The 26,990-nt window shown below is 35.5% G+C and overlaps 2 protein-coding genes across 4 annotated transcripts; one reads left to right on the top strand and one right to left on the bottom strand.

Annotated features, from left to right (window-relative positions):
- Window positions 1-392: 392 nt before the first annotated feature.
- Window positions 393-16,283, top strand: LOC107826378 (inositol hexakisphosphate and diphosphoinositol-pentakisphosphate kinase VIP2). 3 transcript variants are annotated; one of them, XM_016653344.2, is made up of 31 exons: window positions 393-588; window positions 712-891; window positions 1,041-1,100; window positions 1,384-1,430; window positions 1,654-1,737; window positions 2,663-2,726; window positions 3,274-3,427; window positions 3,841-3,911; window positions 4,836-4,940; window positions 5,784-5,876; window positions 6,370-6,444; window positions 6,913-6,998; window positions 8,144-8,347; window positions 8,430-8,529; window positions 8,624-8,694; window positions 9,776-9,857; window positions 10,065-10,223; window positions 10,346-10,388; window positions 10,670-10,752; window positions 10,925-10,987; window positions 11,076-11,150; window positions 11,641-11,766; window positions 12,047-12,288; window positions 12,472-12,516; window positions 12,679-12,745; window positions 13,081-13,152; window positions 13,613-13,866; window positions 14,026-14,083; window positions 14,599-14,766; window positions 15,426-15,503; window positions 15,672-16,283. In XM_016653344.2, the coding sequence occupies exons 2-31, from the start codon at window positions 724-726 to the stop codon at window positions 15,933-15,935; spliced, it is 3,261 nt and encodes a 1,086-aa protein (XP_016508830.1). In that variant the 5' UTR covers window positions 393-588; window positions 712-723; the 3' UTR covers window positions 15,936-16,283. The 3 variants fall into 3 exon arrangements, with proteins under 3 accessions (XP_016508830.1, XP_016508829.1, XP_075106590.1); XM_016653343.2 differs by having other exon boundaries at window positions 712-909; XM_075250489.1 differs by having other exon boundaries at window positions 400-588; window positions 1,368-1,430.
- A 1,502-nt stretch (window positions 16,284-17,785) lies between these two features.
- On the bottom strand, window positions 17,786-18,647 carry LOC107826379 (thioredoxin H2). Its single transcript, XM_016653345.2, has 3 exons — window positions 18,416-18,647; window positions 18,207-18,329; window positions 17,786-18,064 (listed from the first exon to the last, which is right to left on the bottom strand). Exons 1-3 carry the CDS (start codon window positions 18,569-18,571, stop codon window positions 17,915-17,917), a joined length of 429 nt encoding a protein of 142 aa, XP_016508831.1. The 5' UTR covers window positions 18,572-18,647; the 3' UTR covers window positions 17,786-17,914.
- Between the last annotated feature and the right edge of the window lie 8,343 nt (window positions 18,648-26,990).

The following is a 26,990-nucleotide window of genomic DNA, read 5'->3' as shown; positions in this document are numbered from 1 at the left end:
GATGTACAAGAAGAAGTGAAGATCCCTCCGAGCAAAAAAAAAAACATACCACGCTTAGATCACGTGCATAAAAAGTGCATATTAACAAAATGACAAATTATAAGGCTCGAGTTGAGTACCTACTCTATTATTTTATTTTATTTTATTTTATAAAACAAACATAATAGACAAAAAGACATTGTACCTTTTACAACATACAGTGACAAAGGGATAAAGCAGCCACTAATCTTTAAAGATTAGTATCTCCTAAGCCTTTCCACGTCAGTGTCTTTCACTTTCTAATGTATGTATATTCCAGAATCCAATATAACCCCACAATATTGACCCATCCTATTGGATTTGTTATATCTAACGGTCCACATAATAAATACCATAGTAACCACTCCATTAGTAGCAATAAATAATTATATTTTTTTTCTTGGTGGCGGTTTGAAGCAGCCTTTTTCTCTCTGTTCTCGTGTCTCCATGTGTTTGTAGCTTAAAGCCTTCGCAAGATTTTCAAGATTTTGAATATACGTTGGATATTTCGGGTCTTCACTCATTATTTTCTTCTTTTCCTTTATCCACACGGGATTCTTGAATCTGTGGGTATGTATCTTTATAGTTGTTTCGGACTCTTTTTACTATTTTCATGAAAAAAAAGGACTCTTTACGAAATAATGTAAATACATACACGTGTTTTAATCTGTTTGTTTCTTGAGCTTTTGACAGTGAAAAGCGAGAATGAGAAGTGGGGTTGAGAAAAGTTCAAATCTTGGAGCTTTTAGTCATCAGCCAGAGAGAAAGAAAGTGAAAGAGAAAGAGAAGAAAAAGAAGATGATGAAGAAAGTGGAGGAGGACAGTGTTGTTGAGAATAAGATTACAGTTGGTGTTTGTGTAATGGAAAAGAAGGTGAAATGCGGCCCCGAGGTTCTGTTCTATTGTTTTGATTGGTTGCAATTGCAGAGCATGCACCAACAATACTAGTGCTGTACTTATTCTTTACTAGCTTACCAGCAATTGTTAACCTTGATTCTTTTCAATTTTTTGATCAAATTTAGGTCTTCTCAGCTCCAATGGGACAGATTCTTGAAAGACTTCAATCATTTGGTGAATTTGAGGTATTCCATCATTTCTGAATTAACCAACTAACTTTCATTTTTGTAATATTGGGTCTCCTGAAAAGTACTTTTCTTGGTAATAATTTTTAAGCATTCATCTAATCCAAGATTCAGCATTTTTCTTATGATATTGGGTCTCCTATAAAAGTAGTTTTCTTGGAAATATATCACTCAAAGTATGGTGATACTCCATTGATCAAGTGGTGAACTGACTTTGCAGAGTGCATTTCTAGTTTGTTGTTAAAAGTGTATTATCTTTCTGACTAGGACTTTATACTTGAAGGTTATGTACTTTGGTGACAAAGTTATTCTGGAGGATCCAATTGAGAGGTACAATCCTGGAAACAACATTGACATACCATTGCTACTTTGTATTCTATAATCTTTCTCTTTGTTGAACTGAGTTTTACATCTTTTCCCTGAAAAATTGTCTGTAATAATGTATTTTTGATGGCTTATACATCCCGTTAGCTTTAAGTTTGAACGTTTTGTCTTCCTTCCTCACTATATACTATGCGCCATGTTAATTTAGTGAATTATGTCATGGTTGCAGCTGGCCGATATGCGATTGCTTGATTGCCTTCTACTCCAGTGGATATCCTTTGGAGAAAGCAGAAGCATATGCTTCATTGAGAAAGTAAGTTTCATCCACCCTTTTCCGTATGTAGTTTCAGTGTTCAGGCATGCTCACTTTTGTGTTATTCTGCATCCTCTGAATATCTATTTTAAATGATCTATGACTGGCATCACCAGAGTAACTGCTAGCACGAGATATTATAGGAGTCCTGGAAATTTTATTTGCTTTCGAAAAACTTTGGTAAAGTTGAGGATTTTCTTTATCACACTTGCAACATTGGTGTTGTGGCTTCTTCTCTGATTATTAATAGTCCAGCGCATTCTATAGCCGTATAAAATCACAAGACTTGTCTGTCTGAACATAAAAAAACAAGGTTAAGGTTTTTGATGTCATAAATGATCGTCAAATCCTTTTCTTATTAATCTTTTGGTTTCTCAACTGTGATAACATGTATTATGCTCTGGTGTAAAATCTGTTGTTTGTGATTGATTCTTTTAGCAAGCTATAAATGATTGGCGGGCAGATTTAAAGCATTCATTAGGAGTTTAGGGATAGTAGAAAATGCAGGATAGCGTTTATCGAAAAGATAATGCAAGATTAAAAAAAAAAATCGTGAGACTTTTGCTTTTGGTTTGTGTCGTAATTGACTAATTTCTTTTGCAAAGACGTTTCTTAAGTTACTACTTGATCATCAAACTTGAAATTTTGATATTTGTAATGATGACAACAACTGTCAGGTCATATTATTTTTGTCTAGATAAGGTCCCAAGAAGATCTGATACTGTTGAGTTGTGAAGCTCCAAGTTTGAATATCTGTCTTGTAATGATGAGAATTTGCCATCTTAATAGAACCTTCTTTTTGAAAAGTAAAAAAATAACCTCTTTTTTCCCCTGTAAATGTTGGAGGGAAATATTTAACACACTTATATAAACTTTGGCATCACCGTGGACAAATTATGATTGTCAATTGTCTCCTCTGTCTTAGGCCTTTCCTTGTGAATGAATTGGAACCGCAATACCTTCTTCACGATCGCAGGAAAGTATACGAGGTATGTATTAGTTCTTGGTTATTTCTGCCGCTCAGGGGAAGCGGCAAAGTGTATGAGTTTTTTTTTTGTTTTTTTGATAAGGAGAATTCTGTGGCTAATTTATTTTGTCTAGATCTATGATTGGATTGGCAATACTTGGAAACAAAATTTTCCTCACCTAGATATGTACAAAGATTCAAAAGAAATGTATTGTCTTCTATACACTATAAGAGTCAATGCGTATGCTGATATTGTTAGAAAAGGTTGTACCATCATATCTGTCTGAATATTCTGCAAAAGTAGGAATCAGGCTTAATTCGACATATGTTTCCAAGTATTTCCAATCCCAAAGTTCTCACTTCAAGTTTTTGAGCTCTCCACTTTAATCTACATGTGAAATGAAGAAGCTGCTTTTAAATAGTTAATTGCATCTGCAACTCTACCTGGTGGGGGCACATTTTTTTGAACTAACCTTCTCTAAGTTATGCTACTCCTTGCATTTTCCCTTTTCCTTGAAAACGAAAATGATTTTGACATTTTCCTTTCTGTTTTAATTGTGAGATTTCAGCGTCTTGAGATGTATGGAATCCCTGTGCCAAGGTATGCTTGTGTTCACAGAGAAGTACCGCACCAACATTTGGATTATTTTGTTGAAGACGATGACTTTGTTGAGGTTCATGGGAATCGATTTTGGAAACCTTTTGTGGAAAAGCCTGTTAATGGTCAGTCTCTCTTTCTATGCATGATCAGTTTTTTTATATTTTTTCACTAGAACGAAAATGTATGTGTTTGGCAGCTTGCCAATTAGATGAAAAGATAGGACTCATATTCTCAGAGTACCTTGATAAATAACCACTTTGGTGGTATTATAATAGTTGGACAAACAATGATGCCTCTTGATTAAGATTTCATGCTTATTAGGTTGTTGTTGGTAACATGCGATTTTAAAGTTCTGTTTGGTTATTTCAAAGAGTTGTTATTTCCCTTGTATATGAATACTGCAATTAGTACTGTAGGCTTTTTGAACCGTGGAATTGTTGTCAATGCTATCTGCTTGTGAATATGGTGAACTTGTGATATTGTAAAAATACCACTCAGGAAGGGAAAAATCAATCTCTTATTTGCTTTTATGTAGCTGATGACCACAGAATAATGATTTACTATCCTAGTTCAGCTGGCGGGGGAATGAAGGAATTGTTTCGAAAGGTAACATATTACTTAAAAAGAAAAATTGGAATTGCTTTCTTGATTAGATTTTGATTTGACCAGCGTCCTTTGCGTCTCTGCTTCTTATTTCTTTCAAGAGTCCTTGTATTTAACCCCCCCCCCCCCCCCACACACACACACACACAATTTTTATTTAATTTTTTTTTTTGATAAGCAAACTATTTTATTAAATAGTAAGAACTAAACACTAAGGTAGTGTGGGATACTATCATGGGGAAATTTTTCCAACTACAAAATCTGTTCAATCTGTAACGAGTTAACAAAATTTACCATAGAAGAAACCAAGGGCAATTAGTTCATTTCAGGTTAAGCAGGGGATCAAGACTCAAATGTGCATGCCAGAAGAAACTTAGGGCAATTAGTTCATCAGCCTGGTTGGCAAAGGTAGTACAGCACAGGGATATGTGGTAGCCGCACCATGTCTGGCATTTAATTGGAGAAAGGGTAGAGGGAGGGTCCATTATCCACCGGCTATCGAAGCTGGAAACAACAGATTTATCGGCTATTAAAAAACTGCTATCAACTCTTTGTATACATCGGAAAATTCAACCAGAATGCTAAATTGCTAAGACATTTATGTTTCAAAATCTGGATAGCAGTAGATTTGCCTACGAAGCATCGTTGGTTTCTTCCTCTCCTTATCACCCTACACGGACAGACTGGAATGGCTTCCAAATCTTGATAAGTTTCTTTTTGACCTTAAAACCAGTCTGGCACAACAAGAGTTCTTTGGCAATCCTCGCCATTACTCGTTGCACCCCAAAAATGATTACAAACAAAATCCACAGTGAATAGCCATTTGTCATTGCAGAAAAAGATGTTTAATGACATCCATCTGTCTTTCCCACGTGTTAGAATATGTAATTTTGATTAATGTAATTTGACTTCTTTCTTTTCCTTCAGGTTGGTAACCGCTCAAGTGAGTTCCATCCAGAGGTTAGAAGAGTGAGACGTGAAGGGTCCTACATATATGAGGAATTCATGCCCACAGGAGGAACAGACGTTAAGGTTTGTAACATTGTACTTCAGTATCGTTGCATGAATGATTTTGCTTTAATTGGCAATCGCACTTAATTTGTTTGTCTGGTCTATTATGAAAAGATATACTTGAAAAACACCTATCTGGCTCGAGGTCGCCCTCTTTTTCCGTTAATTCGGATCTACCCGTTGATTTATCGTATGGTATGGTAAAAGCATACCAATAAGTTAGGGCATAAGTCACTTTGTGGCTCGTGTATGGATTTGGTTTGGTGAGAAGAAACTATAAATATGTTCAAACATTTGTATATACATCACGGGACTTCAGGAACTAACTAAAAATTTCAATTTCATATATGAACATGTGCATATTGTACATGATTATCTCAGCTATATGTCCTTCTCATTCACTTATCAGATAAAATTTTCTTCTGTTTCGCTTTGTTACTGGGATCCTTCAAAAATGTCATCAGGTGTGTGTTGGATCCTTCAAAAGTTAATTCATTTTTGGAGCATCCGACATGGGTGTGGCATCATTTTTGGAAGATCCGACAAACATAGCTTTTTCGAGCTCTTTCATTAAGGGAGCCAGGGGAAAGGAGGCTGAGAGTTTATTTTTGCATGTACATGTGTGCAGTTCAACTCTCATCCCCTCTAAAATAAAAGAAGAGGGGTAAGTTACATACCTTAGATATATCTTATATATTTATCCTAAGCAACTCTCATAACAGGTCGTAGCTTCCTGGATTTACTACTTGGTTTAAACCTGTCAAGTGTCTTTGAGGCAGGAGTAACCATGCACATGTTTTTGCGTTGTGCCAAAATTTTTGTAGCGTATCCCATGATTTGAGTTTTCTTCTTATATTTACATAGGTGTATACAGTTGGTCCAGATTACGCACATGCAGAGGCAAGGAAATCTCCTGTTGTTGATGGTGTTGTAATGAGAAATACTGATGGGAAAGAAGTAAGTTATTTCTTCAACATAACTCTCCTTATTTTTTCCTGTTCTCTAATTTGGAGGCCTGTTGCCAAATAACAAAGAAAAGAATAGGAAAGGATAGTATATCATCTTCTTCACCCATTGAATTTTATCCATTCTCTTGCGCTATGTGAGAGACACACTTATATCCCCCTAAAGATCCTTTAAAATTAAGAACTTAACAAAGTGATGGGAAATGGTCACTTTAGTGGTAGAGATCCTCTGGTCCAACTATTATGCTTGGGGTTTGAGTTAAAACCATTGTTGCCTTGGGAGGAGATAAGTGTGGTTCGGGGTTTGGGCAAAAAAAAAGGACTTCTCAAAGTACTGAGCTTCTCTTCCTCTCATATGGAAATTTTGGGGGTCCAGTGTTATCCTTTCAGCATTTAGATTAAACTGTGTGAAATAGCGAGTACAATCACTTTAAGTTGCTATAGAAACTTATTTGCAATATATTGAAAGTTGCTTCATTTTGCAGGTTCGATATCCTGTTCTACTTACCCCTACAGAGAAGCAAATGGCCAGAGAAGTTTGCATAGCCTTTAGGCAAGCAGTAAGTCACCTAAGTCTATTACATGTCAACACATATTGGTGTACGATGTTGTTTTACTTTCAACAGGCATGGTGGAAACTGTTGCAGCTATTTTGAGTAGGTTGACTGTCCGGTGTCCACTATCTCACAGTCAATTAAAAGTTGACTTTCTTGGCCTCTAATATCTTGTTGCCTGTGCTTGATAGTCCAACTGCAGAAGATAGATGACACTGATGTCCTCGTAACCTATATTTATAAGATACGATTCTGTAATGTATATTCAACTAGATTTATTGCTTTCTCTGCCAAATAAACATGGTTTATCTTTTATATCGGGGTTTGGAGATACATGGAGATCCCAAGGTTGAAGCATATACGCTGGCTAATGTTCCCCTTTTTCCCTTTGATGATGTTGACTAAATTTATCTTCGTTTTCTCCATGTGCACTGAGAAAACAAACCAACGAAATTACCCTTCCTTTCATTTCAGGTTTGTGGCTTCGATCTATTGCGCAGTGACGGGCGTTCATATGTTTGTGATGTGAATGGCTGGAGCTTTGTAAAGAACTCTTACAAGTAAGTTTCTTCATCTTCCCCAAAAATCAATTAGATGAGACATATAGTCCAATCTAATCAGTATTTTAAGCTTTCCTCTTATCAGTTTCATAATTAAAGTAGTCTTAAAGACAACAAAGGTCTGTAGGTGTGTCAATATGATGAATAAGGATGTTCAAAGGGTACCAAGTAGACCTAAACTCACGTTGAAGAAGTCATCTCAAAAGACCTACATATGTAAATCTAACGAAACACAATGGAAGCGAAACACTCATATAAGACTATACATGGAAAAAGACGGGGGTTTCGGTTGACCAGTTCTAGAATGCATCCACTGATGAAAGTCATTATCCCAGTGAATATTGCCTCTTCTACTTTTGTGCAAAGTGATGTAAGGGCCCCTAGCATATGTAGTACCAGTAATGACCAACACTGTACGGAAGAACGAAAGTCAGCAGGAAAAAAATAAAAAAGGAAATACTTGAACCTAAAATATGTGAAAAAGTGAACATGTCAATACCAATAGGTTCACTTGTAGGTTTTTTCTTAAAACAATATTTTTTGGGATTAATAACCTTAATTGACTTAAGATGCATGCCTCTTTTTCTCTCCCTTCCCCTGCCCGATATCTGTTCCATCTAGGTAGAATGCTTTTACAAAGAAACTTAGAGAACAATTATCTTTTATCGGTGGACATCTTTCTTTTTTTTTTAATATTTATTTTTTTGAAAATGTAATGAAAATTTTATTAAAGAATAGCACCCACAGAGTGCAATGGAAAAGTATTACAACCCCAACTTTATGCATCTTACTACACTAGTGACATTTGATTCATGTTGTATTATTCAACAACTAGAATTTATCAAAAAAATAAAAGAATGACTAGAACTTGTTGTTCAACTTTCTATCATTTTTTATTGTTAGGTTGTATCATGCTTGTTTGGGACCTTCATTCGTACTGCATGTATTTTGGGTTTATAAAATTCTTCTTGCCTTTTTAGTGTTACTGCTGTTGGTGTATCATCATAACATATCCTTACTGTCATCTTAAATCTGTATGGTTTGTGTAATCACAATAATAGCAGCTATATGACTGGTAGTATCGTCAGTTTGTGCATCATTTGATTGGTTCTAAAGATAGTTCTTGCAACGATGCTTGAGTAAAGGTACTATGACGATGCTGCTTGTGTGTTGAGGAAGATGCTTCTAGACGCAAAAGCTCCACATCTTTCATCGACAATCCCACCAACTTTACCATGGAAAGTCAATGAACCAGTTCAGACTTCTGAGGGGTTAACACGTCAAGGAAGTGGGCTCGGGACATTTGGACAATCAGAGGAGCTACGATGTGTAGTTGCAATTATTCGGCAGTAAGACATACTTCTTATGCATATTACCCTTGCAGGTTAGAATCTTTTTTCTCCTTTACTTAACCATTATCAACTGGAACAGTGGTGATAGAACACCAAAGCAGAAAGTGAAGTTGAAGGTTACGGAGGAAAAACTCTTAAATTTGATGTTAAAGTACAATGGCGGTAAACCTAGATCTGAGGTGCTTCTTTGCTTTCATGATACAATTGCTTTCTCTATCCTTCTCGACGTTTTAGATGATCAATATTGTTCTTTTGCTTTTAAATCTTGCGCAGACAAAGCTTAAAAGTGCTGTGCAATTGCAAGATCTTTTGGATGCCACCAGAGCGCTGGTACCACGTTCTAGGTAAGTGAGACCCTGATACTTAAAGAGTCTGTATAATCACATTGATTTCTTTATCTCATATTTGATTTTTGTAGCTTCATACCTCTCAAACAAAGATAATGTTCTTTATGCTCCGATAAATCTTTATGCTCTAATAACTTACATCGGGGGGGGGTGGACTTTATTTCTCCAAATAGTGCCTGTTAAGGAGTTTTTCAGGATAGCTACTCTAACCAGCAGAGGGAGGGAGAGAGATAATCTTAACTCTAGTTTTAATCTTGTGCCTAATCAAACTAGAAATCTATGTTTTGGGCAGCGAGATAGATACATTACTGTTTTCATGGCCGTGAAATTGCACACTTGTGCTTTTCAACCTGTTACTTAAATGCATTATGCTGTATAGTTTCTACCATTTCCAACATCGTATATCTATGTACCGCAGATGGATATCTGCGATCGCTTGTAATGTTTTCCTCATGTAGAACAACTTTCCTAGTTGTTAATCAAGCCTATCATTGTCCATGCTCTAACTCCCTTAGGCGAAAAGACCTCTACTTTTATTGATGGACCTGTTGATAGGGCTGCTGCTTTTATACAGCTTGGCTTTGCTATCGCTCCTCTGAACTTTGATTTTACTATGGATTTCTAAAGTTGAATGAAACTCAATATTTCGCTTGCACTTTAAAGACAGCTACATGTTCTTTATCTATAAAAAATGGTAGTTGTCATATCATATGTTCTTATTGTGCTCAATTCGTTCCCTATACTGATCTTTAGTGCTTCATAATTTGAAGTCAATTTTCTAAAACTACAGAGATTAAGTTAGATATGATTATTAAATTGTCTTTTACCTCTTCCTGGCCTCCCGGGGGGGGGGGGGGGTTAAGAACAAAGACATTTTCTGTAGACTAGGTAGAGAGAAGGTGGTCACTCTTGTAAATATAACAACTGATCTAATTTATTCAATTTTGTCCTGACTCACTTCTAGTTTTCTTTTGTCTTATGGGTGATGTTGTAATGTGCTAAAGCTAAAAGAATGTCATTTGCTGATGGAATTTGTGTTGAAACAAAAATGGTTTTCTTGCTCATTCTTGTTGTGTAGGCCTGGTCGGGAAAGTGATAGTGAAGCTGAAGACATTGAGCATGCTGAGAAACTTCGTCAAGTAAAAGCTGTTCTTGAGGAGGTCAATACTATTTTCTTGAACTATACATCTGCCAATATGCAATATCGAAAATTGGTATAGGAGAAAATGCTAGAAAATATACATGTTCGCATTGATTGTGTGACCATCTCTAAGCAGGCTTTAAATGGAAGCTGGTGCAGTTAATACTTTTCTTCTTTCAATTTTCTCAGTTATTATTGAGTGTTAAAATGTTAATCTGAATTGCAGGGGGGACATTTTTCTGGCATTTATAGAAAGGTTCAGTTAAAGCCGCTAAAGTGGGCTAAAGTTGCCAAGTCAAATGGTGAAGGTGAAGAAGAACGACCTGTTGAAGCTCTTATGGTTCTAAAATATGGAGGTGTTCTCACTCATGCTGGCAGAAAGCAGGTTCTATTATGCCTAATTATGATTTATTATATCGTGAACTAGCTCGGCCTGTTGAAGTGAATATTTTCCTTGTGTCATGGATCAAAACCTTTCTTTCTTGCTTTCATGAAATTTCTTGGCAGGCTGAAGAGCTTGGAAGATACTTCCGGAATAACTTGTATCCAGGTTGGCTGGTGCCCTTATCTTTCATTTTAACTTCCAAAAGGTTTCTCCAAAATCAGACCTTCCTTTGCCAAATGAGGTTTAAGAAAGTTTCAGATAAACTACTTCCAGATGAAGCATCTAGAATTTAACAGTATTAGAAAAGTTTATTTTGCATAATCTTTGAAAATGGTGTATCAAAGCTTTGCAGCTACCCTGTTCCTATTTGATCAAATTGGATATTAGGGGGTGGGTGGTAGGCTCAGTGCTTCTGCCTCTTAATCTCCTTCTGCTTTGAACCACAGGTGAAGGTACAGGCCTCCTTCGCCTCCATAGTACATATCGCCATGACCTAAAAATATACAGCTCCGATGAGGGCCGTGTGCAGGTTAGTTCCTTACTTTTGCTCAAAAATTACTTAGTAATCTTAGTAACTGAGTCTTTATCCATTTGTTTTCTAATTTTTTCCTGGTTGGTTTGTCAATTTTTCTCATACATGTCCTTGGCTATTTGTTTTGTCCTCTGATGTTGAGTTTGCATTATGCATGTTATGTCGGCAGATGTCTGCCGCTGCATTCGCCAAAGGTCTACTTGACTTGGAAGGACAATTGACACCAATCCTGGTTTGTGTGTTGTTATAAGGGTATGCTTGTTGAGTTGGATTCTTATAACTGAGACGATTGAAGTATGTGTTTTCTTCTTCACTTGAAGGTGTCGCTGGTTAGCAAGGATTCTTCTATGCTTGATGGACTTGACAATGCCAGTATCGAAATGGAAGACGCTAAGGTTTTCTTTTCCTTACACTGTGTTCAAATCTACAAGCACATAGTTATCTTGCCATTTTCGGACACCTAGCTCGATCAGATAGTTCTATCTGTGGATGGTCTTAGTATTCATTAGAACTTAGTATTCTTTATAATGACTAGGCTCAGTGTCTGTATCCATTATACTGTTAACATTGAAGGACAAGGCATGTGCTGCAACTTTGTTGCTTTTTCATGTTGTTGTTTGGTTGTTATTTGAAGTGTATGAGAACCTTTGAAATTATATGGTCTAACACCATAAGGAAGTATTTTTTTGGTGTATGTTGTTATGCAAAACAAAGAATACAGTAATTCCATTGCACGGGTATGTTTGGCAATTACTTGAAGCATTAAAAAGTTTAGATCACTGGAACAGTTGAGTTTAATCCCGTTTACAAAGGCAGGATCTTTCAACTTACAAAAATGCTTTTATCATTCTGCTGTTAAAATACCTCTCCCCTTGTTCTCTTTAGGCAAGGTTGAATGACATAATTACTTCTGGAACAAGGACACTTCATAACAATGGATCATCAGAGAAACCTTGGATGGTTGATGGGGCAGGACTCCCTCCTAATGCATCTGAACTTCTGCCCAAATTGGTAAAGTATTAATGTGTATCTCCTGTTGAATTAATCTTCTGGTAAAAATCAATATTAAAGATTCATGATTCATCTTCTGACTCTGGTCAAATATTTATCTTCTTACCCCCTTCTTCTACTTTCTTTTCCTTGTCAATGGAATCCTTTGTTCTGAATCCTTGATTTCACTAAACTAATACTGCAAGCATTTAAACTTTATTCTTTGGTGCTTTTCCATCTCTTATGTTGCGTTGTGTCTTTCCATATTTTTATTCTGATTTAATCTGTATCTTGCAATCAGGTGAAATATACTAAGAAGGTGACAGAGCAAGTGAGGCTTCTCGCCAAGGATGAGGATGAAGAACTTGCAGAGACAAGCCCATATGATGTAATTCCTCCTTATGATCAAGCTAAAGCGCTTGGTAAAACAAATATTGATGTTGATCGTATTGCTGCGGGTTTACCTTGTGGTAGCGAGGGATTTCTACTCATGTTTGCAAGATGGAGAAAACTAGAGAGGGATTTATATAATGAACGGAAAGAGTAAGTTTTGCTAACTTAATCCAACTTTTTTGTAGCTTGTATGCTTGCTGCATCTTGGACCTTTGGTGCCCAGATGCTAATTTGTTGGGATTGTTCTCCTTCCAATCTTCACCAATCTGCTCATTGTGGAGTAAAATGGTTTCCTTGTTGGTGCTTTCCCTAACACTCTATATTTGAATACAGCCGTTTTGATATCACACAAATTCCAGATGTTTATGACTCGTGCAAGTAAGTGAACTCTATAACATTCTTAGCACATTTGGTTAATGAAGAATATTCCTCTTTTTTTTTTCATGAACATGCCACTGAAAGAGCATGCTCAAGCTTCTGGTTTTTGGCTGTTATGTCCTTGACTTTATGTTCTTTTGAACTTTTCTCTTTTGTTTACAGGTATGATCTTTTGCACAATTCACATCTGAATCTAGGGGGGTTGGATGAACTCTTTACGGTTGCTCAGGTACAATGAGGATCAACTACAAACATGAGTAGCTTCTTAGAAAAAGAACCGATAACTCCAAAACCATTGCTCGCTTGCCCCCCTCCCACCCCACCAAAGGAAAAAATGACTCCAGAACAAGATAAAAGTCTGGTATCATATTACTAATCTTAATTTTCTCTGTAGCAACACTTGTATATGGCATTGCTGCTTTTCCATGTGTTTAGGCTATGAGTCTGTTGTCTCCAGTAATCCTGAAATTCTATTTTTTCAAATATACGAGGGTCTTGCAATGTTCTCTTAAGAGTTATCACAACCGACTTCTAAAGGAAAGTACGATTGTTTTTGAATTTCAGTTACTTGCAGATGGTGTTATTCCTAATGAATACGGGATAAATCCAAAGCAGAAGTTAAAGATTGGATCAAAGGTAAACATTTTACATTCAGAGCCATGTCCATTGCTGTTGGTCAAGGTGTGCTTAAGGAAGGCAGTGAAAATCAATCATTTTACCTAGCTAGAGTTGTAGTTACACTATAACTTTATGAGTGAATGAACTTCCTCAAAAAAAAAAATATGAGTGAATGAGAACAGTCAACACTCAACAATTTTGAATGACTGGTGGAAAAAGTAGATTAAAGCCTGCTTCTGATAAATTAAAAGCTTATGTGTGTATTGGAGGAAGATTAGTTAGTGCATTGCTTCTTGTCCACTACAATAACCATCACTACGTACAGAATTTGAGGTCACACATCTTGGATCCACCACTATTTTTAACCAGGATGCAATGAAAGAAGGGTTGTGTAATATGTTTGCATTTATGTGGCATCTTGTATGATAGTGCAGGCTTATATAGACATCAATGCATAATCTATGAGTTGTTCATTCAGATTGCTCGCCGCTTGTTGGGTAAGATTATGATTGATCTAAGGAATACCCGTGAAGAAGCTTTAAGTGTGGCCGAGTTGAAAGGTAGTCAAGACAATCATTTGGCAGTGAATAAGACAACAAAGGAAGATACGGAGCACCATACCAAGCCTCACACTCGGAATGAAGAGTCTAGAAGAACTAGCTTCAATAGTGAGAGATCCATGGATCAAGATGATGATGATGACAAAGAGACTAAGTACCGCTTAGATCCGAAGTATGTGGTACCTCTTGTTCACTTAATTAGATGTCCAATGAACTTGTATATTCCAATGTTATTTTTGTTTTTATCTAGAACTGTCTTTGTAAATCAAGATAAGATTGCAGAATACTTTCTTGTATTGTATTTGATGATTTTATGCTTTACCTTTTTCAGGTATGCAAATGTCAGAACACCTGAAAGACATGTGCGAACACGCCTGTACTTTACATCAGTAAGTGGAAACATGCAATTGAATTTTCTAGTTTTCTACTGTTATTTTCTAGCTGCTGTACGTACTTAACTTTTCTGGCTCACACGCGAGCAGTATCTTGAAAATCAACATTATTAAATAAATAAAAATGTCCTCTTTTAGCTTAACATTTTAGTTGAGATGGTTCACATAACTTAATTGTTGTAAAAACTAGTTAGCAAAGATCAAACTCTAAATCAACTTTTATTGATCAAACATGGATGGTTTATTCAAAATTTGGAGTTTATTAACAGTTGATGTGTGAATGAGAATAATCTATCACTCATTCTGTCATATGTAACAATTTAATATGTCTGCAATGTGGTATTTCTCTCTTTGAACTTATAAACTCTGCTTATTATATGATTAGATTTTTGTTTAGACACTGTAGTGCTATTAACATTTTGCTTGCTGTTATTTTCTCCATTTAGATTTTTCTCTTTTTCCCCCCTCTTTCCTTCCCCGAATTCTAGTTTACCAATTGTTTGACTTGACAGGAGTCGCATATTCATTCCTTGATGAATGTTCTTCGTTATTGTAATCTGGATGAGTCTCTTCAAGAAGAGGCCAGCCTTGTGTGCGACAATGCTTTGGATCGCTTGTTTAATACGAAGGAGCTGGATTACATGAGTTACATTGTACTGAGGATGTTCGAGAACACAGAGGTTCGTAAGTCTGTTTATACTACTGAAGCACAAAGAAAATGAGAAGGCAGGATAAGTTGTGAATCAGTATTTTGGTGCACCTTAAATATATGCAAGCTGTTATCTGTTTTCCTTTGGGTATTCTGGAGAAGTGGGTGGGAAAGAAAACTATGCAGACTCGACACAGCCGTACCTCTGCACCTTTCTCTTGTGGTTTTGCAAGCACAGAGGTTCTCTTAAATGTGATAGTGTTTTAAAGAACTGAAATTATATAGTAATCCTCGTTTTTTATGGGTAAGTAAAAAAGATGTGTTATTTCAAATATTTTCAGCATCACCGAACTATGCCAGAAACTTCCTAATAGAACCGACCCCTCAACGTCCCTGCCCCTCTTATGGGTTTGCAAGCAAAGAGGTTTCCTGAAGATGTGTTAGTTTTCTGAGAAATAAGGAATAGACTCTACTATTAAGTCTTTGGTTTATAAGGAATTAAGTATATATATTCCAGAAGATTTTAGGTCTTCCGAAGTTCCTACTTAAACTCTTTGGTTTGAGACACAGTGCCTGGGATGAACACTTGCTTAGCCTTGTAGCAACATGTGATGTAATAGTGTTTTCGTCTGATGAGGAACTCCTGATAGTAGATGTCTGCTGGATTCATATTGTATCGATTTGGTGCAGGTGGCTCTGGAAGACCCTAAAAGGTTCCGCATAGAGATGGCTTTCAGCCGTGGTGCTGATCTATCGCCACTGGAGGAGGTATTATGTCTTTCTATTTCACGAAATGTAATTGAAAAGTTGATCTTTACGATAAATCTCCGACTATATAACCACCAGTAACGCCATCTCATTTCGATTATTTTTTTGCAAAGCTGTGTTAGGAATGAGAAACTCCAACTTTATTTACGTTCCATGGTTAATTTGCAGAAAAATGATGAGATAGCTGCTTCATGGCATCAAGAGCACACACTGCCAATAATGGGTCCTGAAAGGCTTCAAGAAATTGGTTCATATCTTACATTGGCAAACATGGAAAATATGATTCGTCCTTTTGCCATGCCGGCTGAAGATTTCCCTCCACCATCAACTCCTCAAGGATTCTCAGGCTACTTCTCAAAAAGTGCATCCGTTCTAGAGCGCCTGGTAAAAATTTGGCCATTCCACAAACATGGGAACACTAATGGGAAGTAGTACAATTTTTCCCTGTTGGATGGTTCTGCTATCAAACTTAGGTTTGGAGATTATTTCCTAGAGATTTGTCACAATCAAATCAAGAATCAGTACCAGCTGAAGAATTCCGGAAGAGAAGCTATAATGTCAGATTATCGTTCTTCTAGATGTGCTGTTTCCATTTCTCTCTCGCTCGCTCGCTCTCCTTCCATCATTCATTCTTGTAGATAATAGAAAATTTTGCAGTGACCTTTAGCACCAATGAGGAAGCTCACAACCTACATTTATAAACAGAGTGAGCCTAAAATGTAAATGTGCTATGCCTTGAATTCTTGTTTGCTAGTTAATCTTACGTCTTTGTTCTCTTGCTTAGTTATGGCTATTCTCTTTCTACTGATATTCGTGTGATGATGCGTTGATAAGAAGCAGGAAGTTCCTGAATAATTGTTGTTGTCCGACCAAATATGAGATCGGACTATTGAATCTTATTCTCCCAAAAACTTTTCTCCAGTTAACCACAGTAATGAATATAACTTGTCTAAAGTTATAAGAATCGTCATTTTGACCTTTCAAATAACAGGTGACATTGTCAAAAAGCCATGGACTGGTGGATGAGGGCGATACGTTAGATTTCTTTAGACATTATCTGAAGTTAGTATAAAGCGCTAAATGTGAATTTACTAAATCTTGTGTCATTTTGACCTTTCCATAACCAATGACATGCCGAAAATCCGGCGGTGGGGTGCGAGTGAGGAGGCAGAAAATTGTTTTGAATATGTTACTACACCCTTTACGTCATTCTTATGTCACTTCAGCAAAATTGCTACTCGGAATTGTTCTTTGTTATGTTAACTCAAAGATAAAACAGAAAAACTAAAAGAAAACAACGAAATAAATGTGAAGAATGATAATAGTTCACTCTTTTCTCATTTCACATATTTAACGTCATTTACTGATTCCCTTTTCAGCTATGTTTTGAATTTTGTTTATACAATAACGAGAAAAAGCATCGGAGTATAATATACTCCCTCCGGTCCACAATAATTGATCAATTTTGTATAAATATACTATGTGCGTATTGTTTAAAGGAAATTCAGATGTCACGTACTGTGAGCTCATCTTTAGTTGAGCATATTTCACCTTTAGTTGTTGTAGCTAGTGCAAGGAATGGAGCTGAAACTACAAATGTGGTTGAAAATGCTAAGACAAGTGTAGTTCATGCATTGCAAATTGCAATAAATCTAGCCTGGAAGTGGCAGAATATGAATTCTTTTTCTTTTGAGCTTGATTACCTTCATAAGAACCAACTTTCACTTGCTTTCATTAAAGCTGAAGTTCTAGGCCTTTTTAGTAAATTGTTCTGTGACATGGATGCTGAAATTATAGTTGAAGATGCTGGTAGTGAAGTGTTCTGCTGTTCTTACACTCATAATGTTGCCCCAAAAGGAAAATTAAGTGGAAGTGCTGAAAATGATACTATTACTTCATGGGTGTGTCGCAAATCGGTCACTTATTGTGGACCGGAGCAGTATAATAATTGTATGTATAGCAATTTCCCGAAAATTACATAACGACACATGAAAAGCGCAGAAGGAGATTCAAACTAGAAGCGCACAAAAAGAGTACCATACAATCATCGGGCGAAAACTAGTAAAAAGGGCTAAAGGGGAAATAAGAAAGCCATTAATTTGCTTATTTATGACTGATTGAGTTTTTAGGTTTCATTTAGTTGCTGAACATGAGCATTTATGTAAAGCTCATGTTCAGGATTAAACTATACATAAGATCATTCCAAACACAAACTTAGAAACATTGTTTTCAATTCCAAACACGCACACACACATAGAAAATTGCGCATGAAAAACTGGAAAAGACATCAAAGAGATCCACCATAGTCAAATCCCATCAATATTACGTTACATCACAATACGGTAGTAAAGTAGAAATGATGCTTTTCTTTTCTGTTAATTTATTGGATATGAAATTTAGCTCGATAATTACTAGGCAGCAAATTTAGGGGCTTCCCTGTGCTTGAGAATCTTTTTCTCGAGCTCATCTTTCTTACCCCCAACCACTCTCTCTACTTCCTTTCCTTGCTTCAGCAGCAAAAATGTTGGCATAGCTTGTACTCCAAACTCTTGTGCTACATCCTATTTATTTTAAACACCAAATTAACAACATCAATCACTTCAACCTTAGCTGGATCTATAATTATAAATCTATTCCTGTTTTGTTAGTTTGTACAAATATACTATGTGCCTATTGTTTAAAGGAAATTCAGATGTCACGTACTGAGAGCTCATCGACGTCGATTTTGACGAAGTCAACGTCGGTATACTTGGCAGACATGGCGTTAATAACCGGCTCCATCATCTTGCAGGGCCCACACCATGTAGCCGCAAAATCCACTACTATCTGGTAATTAGGTTAATCGACCGAAATCAGATCTCTCAAAATTAAACCCTAAAATTTTGCATAGCGAATAGATAACAGGGTGATACCAGTTTATTTAATTGCTTGGAGGAATTGAAGTGAAGTTGCCACCGATTGGACGAATGAAAAGCAATCACACGCGACGGTTCTGACGACGATCCTGATTCTGCCTCTGCCGCTTCCGCCGCGCCTCCGCCGAGCAAACTTGAAAGATACGATCCCATTGGATTCTTCACTCTCTCTCTCTTTCTCTCCTTACGCACAAAGTGGTCAAAATAGGGAAGAAACTAGTGAGACACTAACAAAAGCGCTGCTTTTATATTACGCGCAGCTTCTATTGTCAATTGGATTTTTCCGTCACAATGGCCAGGATATGACGCGACTTAGGGTTACTGAAGACATGATCCTAAACAGGAAATTGTGGAGATCGAGCATTAAGGTTGTAGGTTAGGGGAAATTTGTGATGTCTTTTTACAGCGCACTAGAGTGAGACTAGCCAGTTAGGAATTAGTCTTAGGATGCTATTGATCAACTACTGATGATGGGCTTTATCTTCTGTGTATTAATACCTTACATATTCTCGTATTTTCTATATCTCTTATATTGTTGTTACTTTGTTTATGGTATTTATGTTATGTTATGGATTTTATGGTATTTTATGGTATTTTATTATGAGTCTATTGATAGTACTAATATAGTGTCTCTTGTTGCCTCTTTGAGCCGAGGGTCTCCTGGAAATAGCCTCTCTGCCCCTCGGGGTAGAGGTAAGGTCTGCGTACATATTACCCTCCCCAGACCCCACTTGTGGGATTACACTGGGTTGTTGTTATTGTTGTTGTTGTTAGTTGTCACAATGCTATTGGTATCTCTTAAAACTTAGGAGTCCTTGCTTAGACGTGTTTGGCCATAGATTTTGTTAAAATAAATTTAAATTTTATTCGGCAAATACATGTTTAGTTATAAATTTTGCCTATACTTTGGCAAAACTCTAAAATTAGCTCAGCCAAAATATTTACAAACACTAAATAATATACATGTTTTTTCAAAATAAATTTAGAATATATGTTTTGAAAACGTATGTCCAAACACATTTTCATCTTCAAACCAAACTTCACCCAAATTAGATTTTTCAAAACAAATTTGGAAATCTATGGCCAAACGCTAGCTTAGGAGCCCGTTTGAACATATGAATTTTTTCATTTTTTTTTCGAATTGAGCGTTTGACTTAAAAATTTTAATTTTCACTTGAAAATGAATTTTGAAATTTTTCGAAAATTTTAAAAACTAAAAAAAGTTATTTTTCAAAATTTTCCCTCAGATCACTCACAAAACTTCAAAAATAACTCAAAATTATATTCATGTCCAAACACAACTCTGATTTTCAAATACCATTTTTACTTAAAAAAGATTTTCACTTTTTTTTTAAAAAAATTTTACAATTCTTATGTCCAAACGCCGAGTCTGTCAAAAAATAACAGCACATTCCTAATTTTTGTGCTTCTCATCAGATATTTGGTACTCAAATTAAAACCGGACTAATTGAGATGGTGTTGGGAAGTATCACATTTCCACAAGGAGATTTGACACTTTATGTTTTGATTCAATTTTATTACAGTTTAAGAGGAATAGAAGTTCTATCGTTGATTAAATATAAAGTGGATCTATTGTGACTTTGGAAAATATAATGCATTCAAAAATATTATTTTTGTTAAGTGATTTAATAAAGTAAAAATATAAATTCATTATCCATGATTACGTGATAGAAGCATGTATTCAAACACGTTCATATATTTATTAATTTGGTATAAACACCCTATGAGATCTTGAATGATTTTTGTTTGCATGTATTAAATCTAAATCACCTAAAGTGTTTTATTATGTCATAAATAAAGTTTACAATCACCTTAAAGCTCTTTCCTTAACAAAAGAACTCCCTAATGATTTATTCAAAATCGGAGAGGCATTAAGTAGGCATTCAAATTTGGAATTTCACTAAAATTTGAAGTTGTGTTTGGTTATAATTTTTGCAACATATTTGGATATCTTTTTTCAACATATTTTGCAAATAAAAACTAGCAACCTTCCCATTTTCAATTGAAAAACTGGTTCAATTTTGAAAATGCATTTTCAAGTGAGATTGAAAAAATTATAAGATTTTAATAACCAAACACTGTTTTTAAAAAAAAATTGAAAAAAAGGAAAATTTTCTTATGTCCAAACGGGCTCTAAGTATTAGAAATTATCTTTGTACGTTGTTGGAAAAATATTGATTCCTTGAAAGTATAGTAATTACTGAAGACTGCTAGTACTAATTAAACTGTGAGGCCAAGCGAAAAGAAGAACAAGAACTTAAAAATAAAAGGAAATTTTTTACTTTATACCCATTAATTCTAAACTATTTACCCTTTAATGTCCAGGCTCAAACTATTTATTACTCCTACCTATGCGGTCCAAACTATTTACCCGGTTATTCATTTATTCTATTAAAATAACTGAGAAAAATTAGAAAGAGTGCCGCCTCTTCTCTTCTCTTTTCTTCTCTCTTTCTTCTTGATATCAGCAATTCCCCAATGCATGTTATTTTCCTTTTTCTCTGAAACCCCTTATGTATTTTTCAGCCTTATCTCTTTAGTTTCTTTTACATATTCAAACACCATCTTCTCCTTGTTACTAGATCCAACAGTCACCACCTTAAAAAATTCAGAAAACCAATAACGAAATACCAAAATTTTTGCTAAAAAAGTATTACCCATATGATTTCTTGAAATATTCTTGTCAAAATTGAGGAATTATTGTTAGTTTGAGGAATTATTATTTGGCTGAATACATACGGAGACACTTAAAGTTGGCACGATTTTTCATTTAGACACCTGAACTTAGGGGTGTTCCTAATAAGCACGTATATTATATGAACTTTGTTCCAATTAGACACTTCTTGCTGAGTTGGCACATAGAGTGAGTTTCATCCAATATAGGCGCGTGAAGAGTCCAAAAAAAAGATTTTTTCTTTTTTCTTTTTGTCTTTTTTATTTCCTTCGTCTTCTTCTTCTTCTTCTTCTTCTTCTTCTTCTTCTTCTTCTTCTTCTTCTTCTTCTTCTTCTTCTTTATGCCCACCGCCATTTCCATCATTGCCTCCTCCACTTTCACCATTTCCTTCTTCTTCTTTATTAGTGTCACCTGGACCGAGTCTTAGAATTTTAGCGTCTCCCCAAACGCTACATTTGTTAGTTTCACTGTTACCTAAACACCATCCACCTGGCATTGGTTCGTCACGATTGTGGTGGAGAAGTTCATGGTCAATCTGATCAAGAACTGGATCGTCTACCTTAAATGGCGAGGAAAATGCTGCTCCACTCATCAACAGGTCATTGAAGTCACTGGAGTTTAATTGGCATGCATAGATCTGATCAAGAACTGGATCGACTACCTTCAATTACTAGCTAAATGACTCCGAGTTCTTCATTTCAAATCGAAACTCCATTAATGGGGTCTTTAAAAAGCTTTAAGGTTTAAAATGGGTTACTTGATTTGATGAAAGTTTGTGAAATTAATGTTGGGGTTGCCTTAGGGTCGTCTTGGGGAATCTTTAGCTGAAATTATAACAAATTTGGAGGAGTTTCTCTTAAAAGTTTAAATTAAAATCTTCGATGGAACAAGTGTAAGCACGTGATTTTTGCCCTATGAAAGAATTACTCTCAAAAAATTCAAAATAAAACAATTTTTCTTTTTGTGTGCAATTTTGAATTTTTGTATAATTATTTGTTTTTTTGTCTGTGCATGTTTATTTGTTTAAATTAATAAAAATATAAAATATGTCGCATTTTCATTTAGTATTTAAGTTTGTTTTACAAAAAAAAATGAGAAAATCATAAAAAATAATGCATGTTGCATTTTAGCATTTAACGTCTAAATTGTGCGATTTTATCGTTAATTGCTATTTAAATGTGCGATAATAGTTATGGGGAATTATTTAGTATTTTTGATAAATTAATTTAGTTTATAACTTAATTTAGAATTTTAGTTTTATTAATTAGAAAATAAAAGAAAATAGAGCAAACAATATAAAGAAAATCGGAATTGGGCCACTTCTTCAATTTTGAACCACATGCCCAAATATACCCAACCTTTCCCTATGACCCGGTCCATTTCAAATTGGGTCGACCCAGTAACCCAACACCCCTATTTCCCTATCTTTCAAAAAAAAAACCCTAACATTCTTTTCTTTCACTGTTGAAGCCCACCCGCCCCCCCTCTCTTTCCTTCTTCTTCCTCAAGCTCCAAGCAAGCCATCCATGGCTGCCCCGCCTCATTCTCCTTCTCCAACACACACACACACATATACAACACAAACACAACAACATACACACGCACACACGCAGCAACCGACCACCATCTCCTTCGTTTTTCGCTTTTTCCGTCTTCATCGTCGCCATCTTTTTCTAGCTCGAGCTCAAGCATCCATGGCTGCCCCCTCGCTGCTTCTTCTTCTCCATCACGTTGATAGCTGTTGTTTCTTCCAGCTCACTGTAGCGCTGCTGGCTATTTCTGCTTCTTTCTTCCCCGTCGAACTAATGATTGTTTCTTCTTCGTCGTTCGTCGCTGACTGCTGCTTCACTGTCGTTGCCATGGTTGCTTCTTCTTAGCCGTATTGCTGCTGCCATAGCTGTATCAATGAAGCTCTAGCCTGATGCTTCTGCTTCTTCCAGCCTCGTCATTTCTCCCATGGCCGCGTCCAGCTACGACGAGCAGCCATGGCTGCTCCAGCAGTGTTGCTGCTGCTGCGTTGTTCTTCTCCATAAGCTGCTGCTCCTGTGCTGCTACTGTTTCAGCAGCGTGGCAGCAGCATGCTGCTGCTGCTTCAGCTCTCGTCGTCGCCAAACACCCCTTCAGCGAAGCTTCGTCCATTGTTTAAGTTTTCGGGCAGATTCGAGTGATTTTGGTGCGATAATCGTTTCCGGATAGATTTGTTTTCATTCAAGTTCATCGTCGCTTCGATCTGGTTAGTAGATTTGGGTTTCATGTTTTCCGTATTTTGTTTTGATATTTTCGGATTTAAAATCGGTAAATGTTCGATTCATGTTTTGTTCATGTATATCGTTGAATTAACTTTCTAGTTTGTTCATATGTTTTGTTGAATTAATTCATGTGTTTGTTCACATATTTTGTTGATTGAATTAATTGTTTTTCAGTTTGTTTCATGTGTTTTTATTTATTTTTGTAAAAGAAATTGTTAGTTTAATTTTAATGTTGTTAGATTCAAAAAGAAAATTGCTAGTTTAATTTTAATGTTGTTAGATTCAAAAAGAAATTGTTAGTTTAATTTTAATGTGGTTAGATTCAAGTTGAAATTCAATCAATTATTTCTTCTTCGGTTTATTTTTATTTGTTTAAAAGAATTTAGTTGTAATATAGAAATATGTTAGTTTAATCACTTAAATCGTCCATTTTTGTTGTTTAATTTAGATTTAATTCGTGTTTATTGTTTGTTTGAAGTTCGTTTTTAATCCAATGATTTAATGTGAGTTTATGTTTTGGTTTTTAATTTTTTGATTTAGTTTGAATCATGTATCTTTGTTGTATTTAATTTAAAAAGATCAATTGATTATTTGAAGTTTAGTGATTTGAATATGTTTATTTGTTTTGTTTAAGCTTAATTCGAGTTTAATTCGAATTTGAATAAAACTTGCTTGTTATTGTTGTTGAATCTTTTCATTTATGTCCATACTTTGTTTGATTGTTCTTGAATCCGAAATTAGTATAATTTTGATCTTCTTGTTTGTTGATTATCATTTTTGATTATTTCTTCAGTTTGTTTCATGATCTTGTTTAGTTTTAATATAGAAATTGTTGGTTGTAATGTTGTTAGATTTAATTTTAAGTTCAAATAATTATTGAATTTAGAAATCTGAATATACTTGTTTGTTGTTGTTGTTGATAGAATCTAAAAGTAAGTTTGTTTGTTGTTAAAAATATTGTTCAATCAAATAATTTTAGTTGTTTCTTTGTTGTTCATCATTTAGTTTGAATTTGTTGTTGAAATTTGTTTAGAAATTGGTCATATTTGCTGTATTTTGGTTGAAATTGATTAGGTGAATTGGTTATAGCTGATGGGGGTAGTTTGGTAAATTGCAGTACGTTCAGGGGTGAAATGGTAATTGCAGTAAGGTTAGAGGGGTATTTTTGGAATTAAAATTCTGAACAATTATTTATTTTGAGTGCTCTGTCAATTAGGATTAAAATAATATTAAAATAATCAAGCATGGGGGACAAGACATAATGGGAGGAATAATGTATTTGTTTAATGTAAGCATGTGGAACAAGACATAGTGGGATTGCGGGGCTCAAGAAAAATTGTTTAAATAAATAATAATTGTATTTTTTATGTAGTAGTGGGTTTGGTAGGAGAAAGTGATGGTTTTATTAATTGATTAAAGGGTTTGAGATGAGAAATAAATAAGAAACTTGATCAGATTTTTAGAGAGGACAGAAAAGAGAAAGAGAAGAAGGAGAAAAAACAAAGGGAGAGACAGAAAAAAAGAGAGAGACAGAAAAAAGAAGGAAGAGAGAGAAAAAGGGAGTTGAATTTTAAGAGAGGGAAAAATTCCGAAAATACTAAGACTCCAAAAATAAAAAGAAAAGCATTCTGGAAATTCAAGAGAAGAATAGTATACACCTGATATACAATTTAAATATTCTGATATACGGATTTAGAAATTAAGGGTTGAACATTAATTAGTCTTTCAAATCTGAAAAGATTCCCTTGGCTTCTGTCCGTTGATTGTTGTTGGTGTTTCTGGATTTTTATCTTGAGTTTTAAAATCCTTCACTGGTTTCTCATTACTGGTTGTTGGGTGTTGCCGTTGTTGTATGCTACTGAATTTTCGCTGATCTCCCTTTTCTTTTGCTTCCAATATCAGGTACACAACTGACACGCTGATTATTGTAAACTGAAACATGAAGCATGAATACGAAAATGAAGAGTTGAAGTTCTAAATTTATTTTAATTATATTCTGAATTTTATTTGTATATATAAATTATTTAGCTTACAAAAATCAGAATCATGTAGCTATTTAATATATATAGTGGAACATCTGACGATAGCTTAACGGATGAACTATCTATATATTGCCTAAAAATAAATAAATGGTGTAGTAACTCCGTCTAGTTAAAAATCAAACGAATAGACCATTTCGGAACTTGTAGGAATATTGTTTAGTTAAATAATATTGGTTAATTTCAGCATGTAAATGGTCTAGGATTAAAATTAGATTGCTAAGTTTTTTTTTTTAATTTGACAAACTGAGAACATGCCTAGTATAATGTAACTAGGTAGTAACATGTGAATAAGACGGCCCAGATCTAATTTTATGCCATACACGTTGGGCCTGAGCCCGCATTGGCAACGGACTGTCCTGTTTGCATCATTTTCAGATTTTATGAATCATATTCGAAACCCATCTATAATAACTCAAGCATGTAAATAAATTAAGACATTTTCTCTTTCATTTTGTAGAGACAAATTTAATAGAGAAAAATGTAGGCATTTTAGGATTGTCCTTTAAAAATAAATGAGATGAGCCTCGCCCAATAAAACGCACCAATTACGGGGCCCTCATAAAATGTATGTGTTAATTACTTAGAACTCGGGATCGGCCGCTTAGCGAACTCCACGGCCTTACCCAAAAAATAATAAATACGCTAATCGCTTTAGGCGCGCATTTTAATAATCTTACCTTCTTAAACTCGGGTGTGCATTTCATGCGATCCAAATCCAAATCCCAAAACATTGAATAAAAATGTGTTCCGGATTGCGGGTGCATTTCATGTGACGCAATCCAAAGACATGTTTTTAAACGATGTTCACATTCTTTTGAAATATAATAATAAAAGCGGCTAAGGGATAAAATTTGCACATAAGTTTATAATATGTATTATATCAGATAATCAAGCCGAATATAACAGTTGAGCGACCGTGCTAGAACCACGGAATTCGGGAATGCCTAACACCTTCTCCCGGGTTAACAGAATTCCTTATCCGGATTTCTGGTTCGCGGACTGTAATACAGAGTCATTCTTTTCCTCGATTCGGGATTAAAATTGGTGACTTGGGACACCCTAAATCTCCCAAGTGGTGACTCTGAAATAAATAAATAAATCCCGTTTCGATTGTCCTTTAATTGGAAAAAAACTCATTCACCCCTCGCGGGAGCGAAAAAAGGAGGTGTGACAGCTCTGGCGACTCTGCTGGGGATAAAACCCAGAACACACATTAAATAGATGTAACATAGTTTTCCTCTCTTTTTTAACTCAAAAAGATATATGTCCTCATTGTATTCGCCATTTGCCACATCAGCAGCTAGTGTATTACACACACTTTGTAAGTTTCACTAATTGTCAAAAGAGTATCTAATTGGAATAAAGTTCGTGTAATGTACGTGCTCATTAGGAATACTCCTAAGTTCAGGTGTCTAAATGAAAAATCATGCCAACTTTAAGTGTCTCCACATGTATTCAACCTAATTATTTTTGGGTTCTTTGGGTTTTGTAGAGTGAGAATGAAAGTGACCCAGAAAGAAAAGGAAGGCTTGGTCTTAATTTTAGTAACTCTAGATCCTTGAATTATTTCCTTATTTGCTACTTCT

This window comes from Nicotiana tabacum, chromosome 3 (assembly GCF_000715075.1).
Source record: "Nicotiana tabacum cultivar K326 chromosome 3, ASM71507v2, whole genome shotgun sequence".
NCBI lineage: Eukaryota > Viridiplantae > Streptophyta > Magnoliopsida > Solanales > Solanaceae > Nicotiana > Nicotiana tabacum.
Note: the sequence above shows the minus strand (reverse complement) of the source record. Positions and strands in the feature narration are given on the sequence as shown.

Coding starts and splice junctions, on each gene's coding strand:
- LOC107826379 (XM_016653345.2), bottom strand. CDS start 18,571: ATGGGATCGTATCTTTCAAGTTTGCTCGGCGGAGGCGCGGCGGAAGCG. Junction 18,330..18,415: donor CCAAGCAATTAAATAAACTG/GTATCACCCTGT, acceptor CCTAATTACCAG/ATAGTAGTGGATTTTGCGGC. Junction 18,065..18,206: donor TCGACGTCGATGAGCTCTCA/GTACGTGACATC, acceptor TAAAATAAATAG/GATGTAGCACAAGAGTTTGG.
- LOC107826378 (XM_016653343.2), top strand. CDS start 724: ATGAGAAGTGGGGTTGAGAAAAGTTCAAATCTTGGAGCTTTTAGTCAT. Junction 1,101..1,383: donor AATCATTTGGTGAATTTGAG/GTATTCCATCAT, acceptor TTATACTTGAAG/GTTATGTACTTTGGTGACAA. Junction 4,941..5,783: donor CAGGAGGAACAGACGTTAAG/GTTTGTAACATT, acceptor ATATTTACATAG/GTGTATACAGTTGGTCCAGA.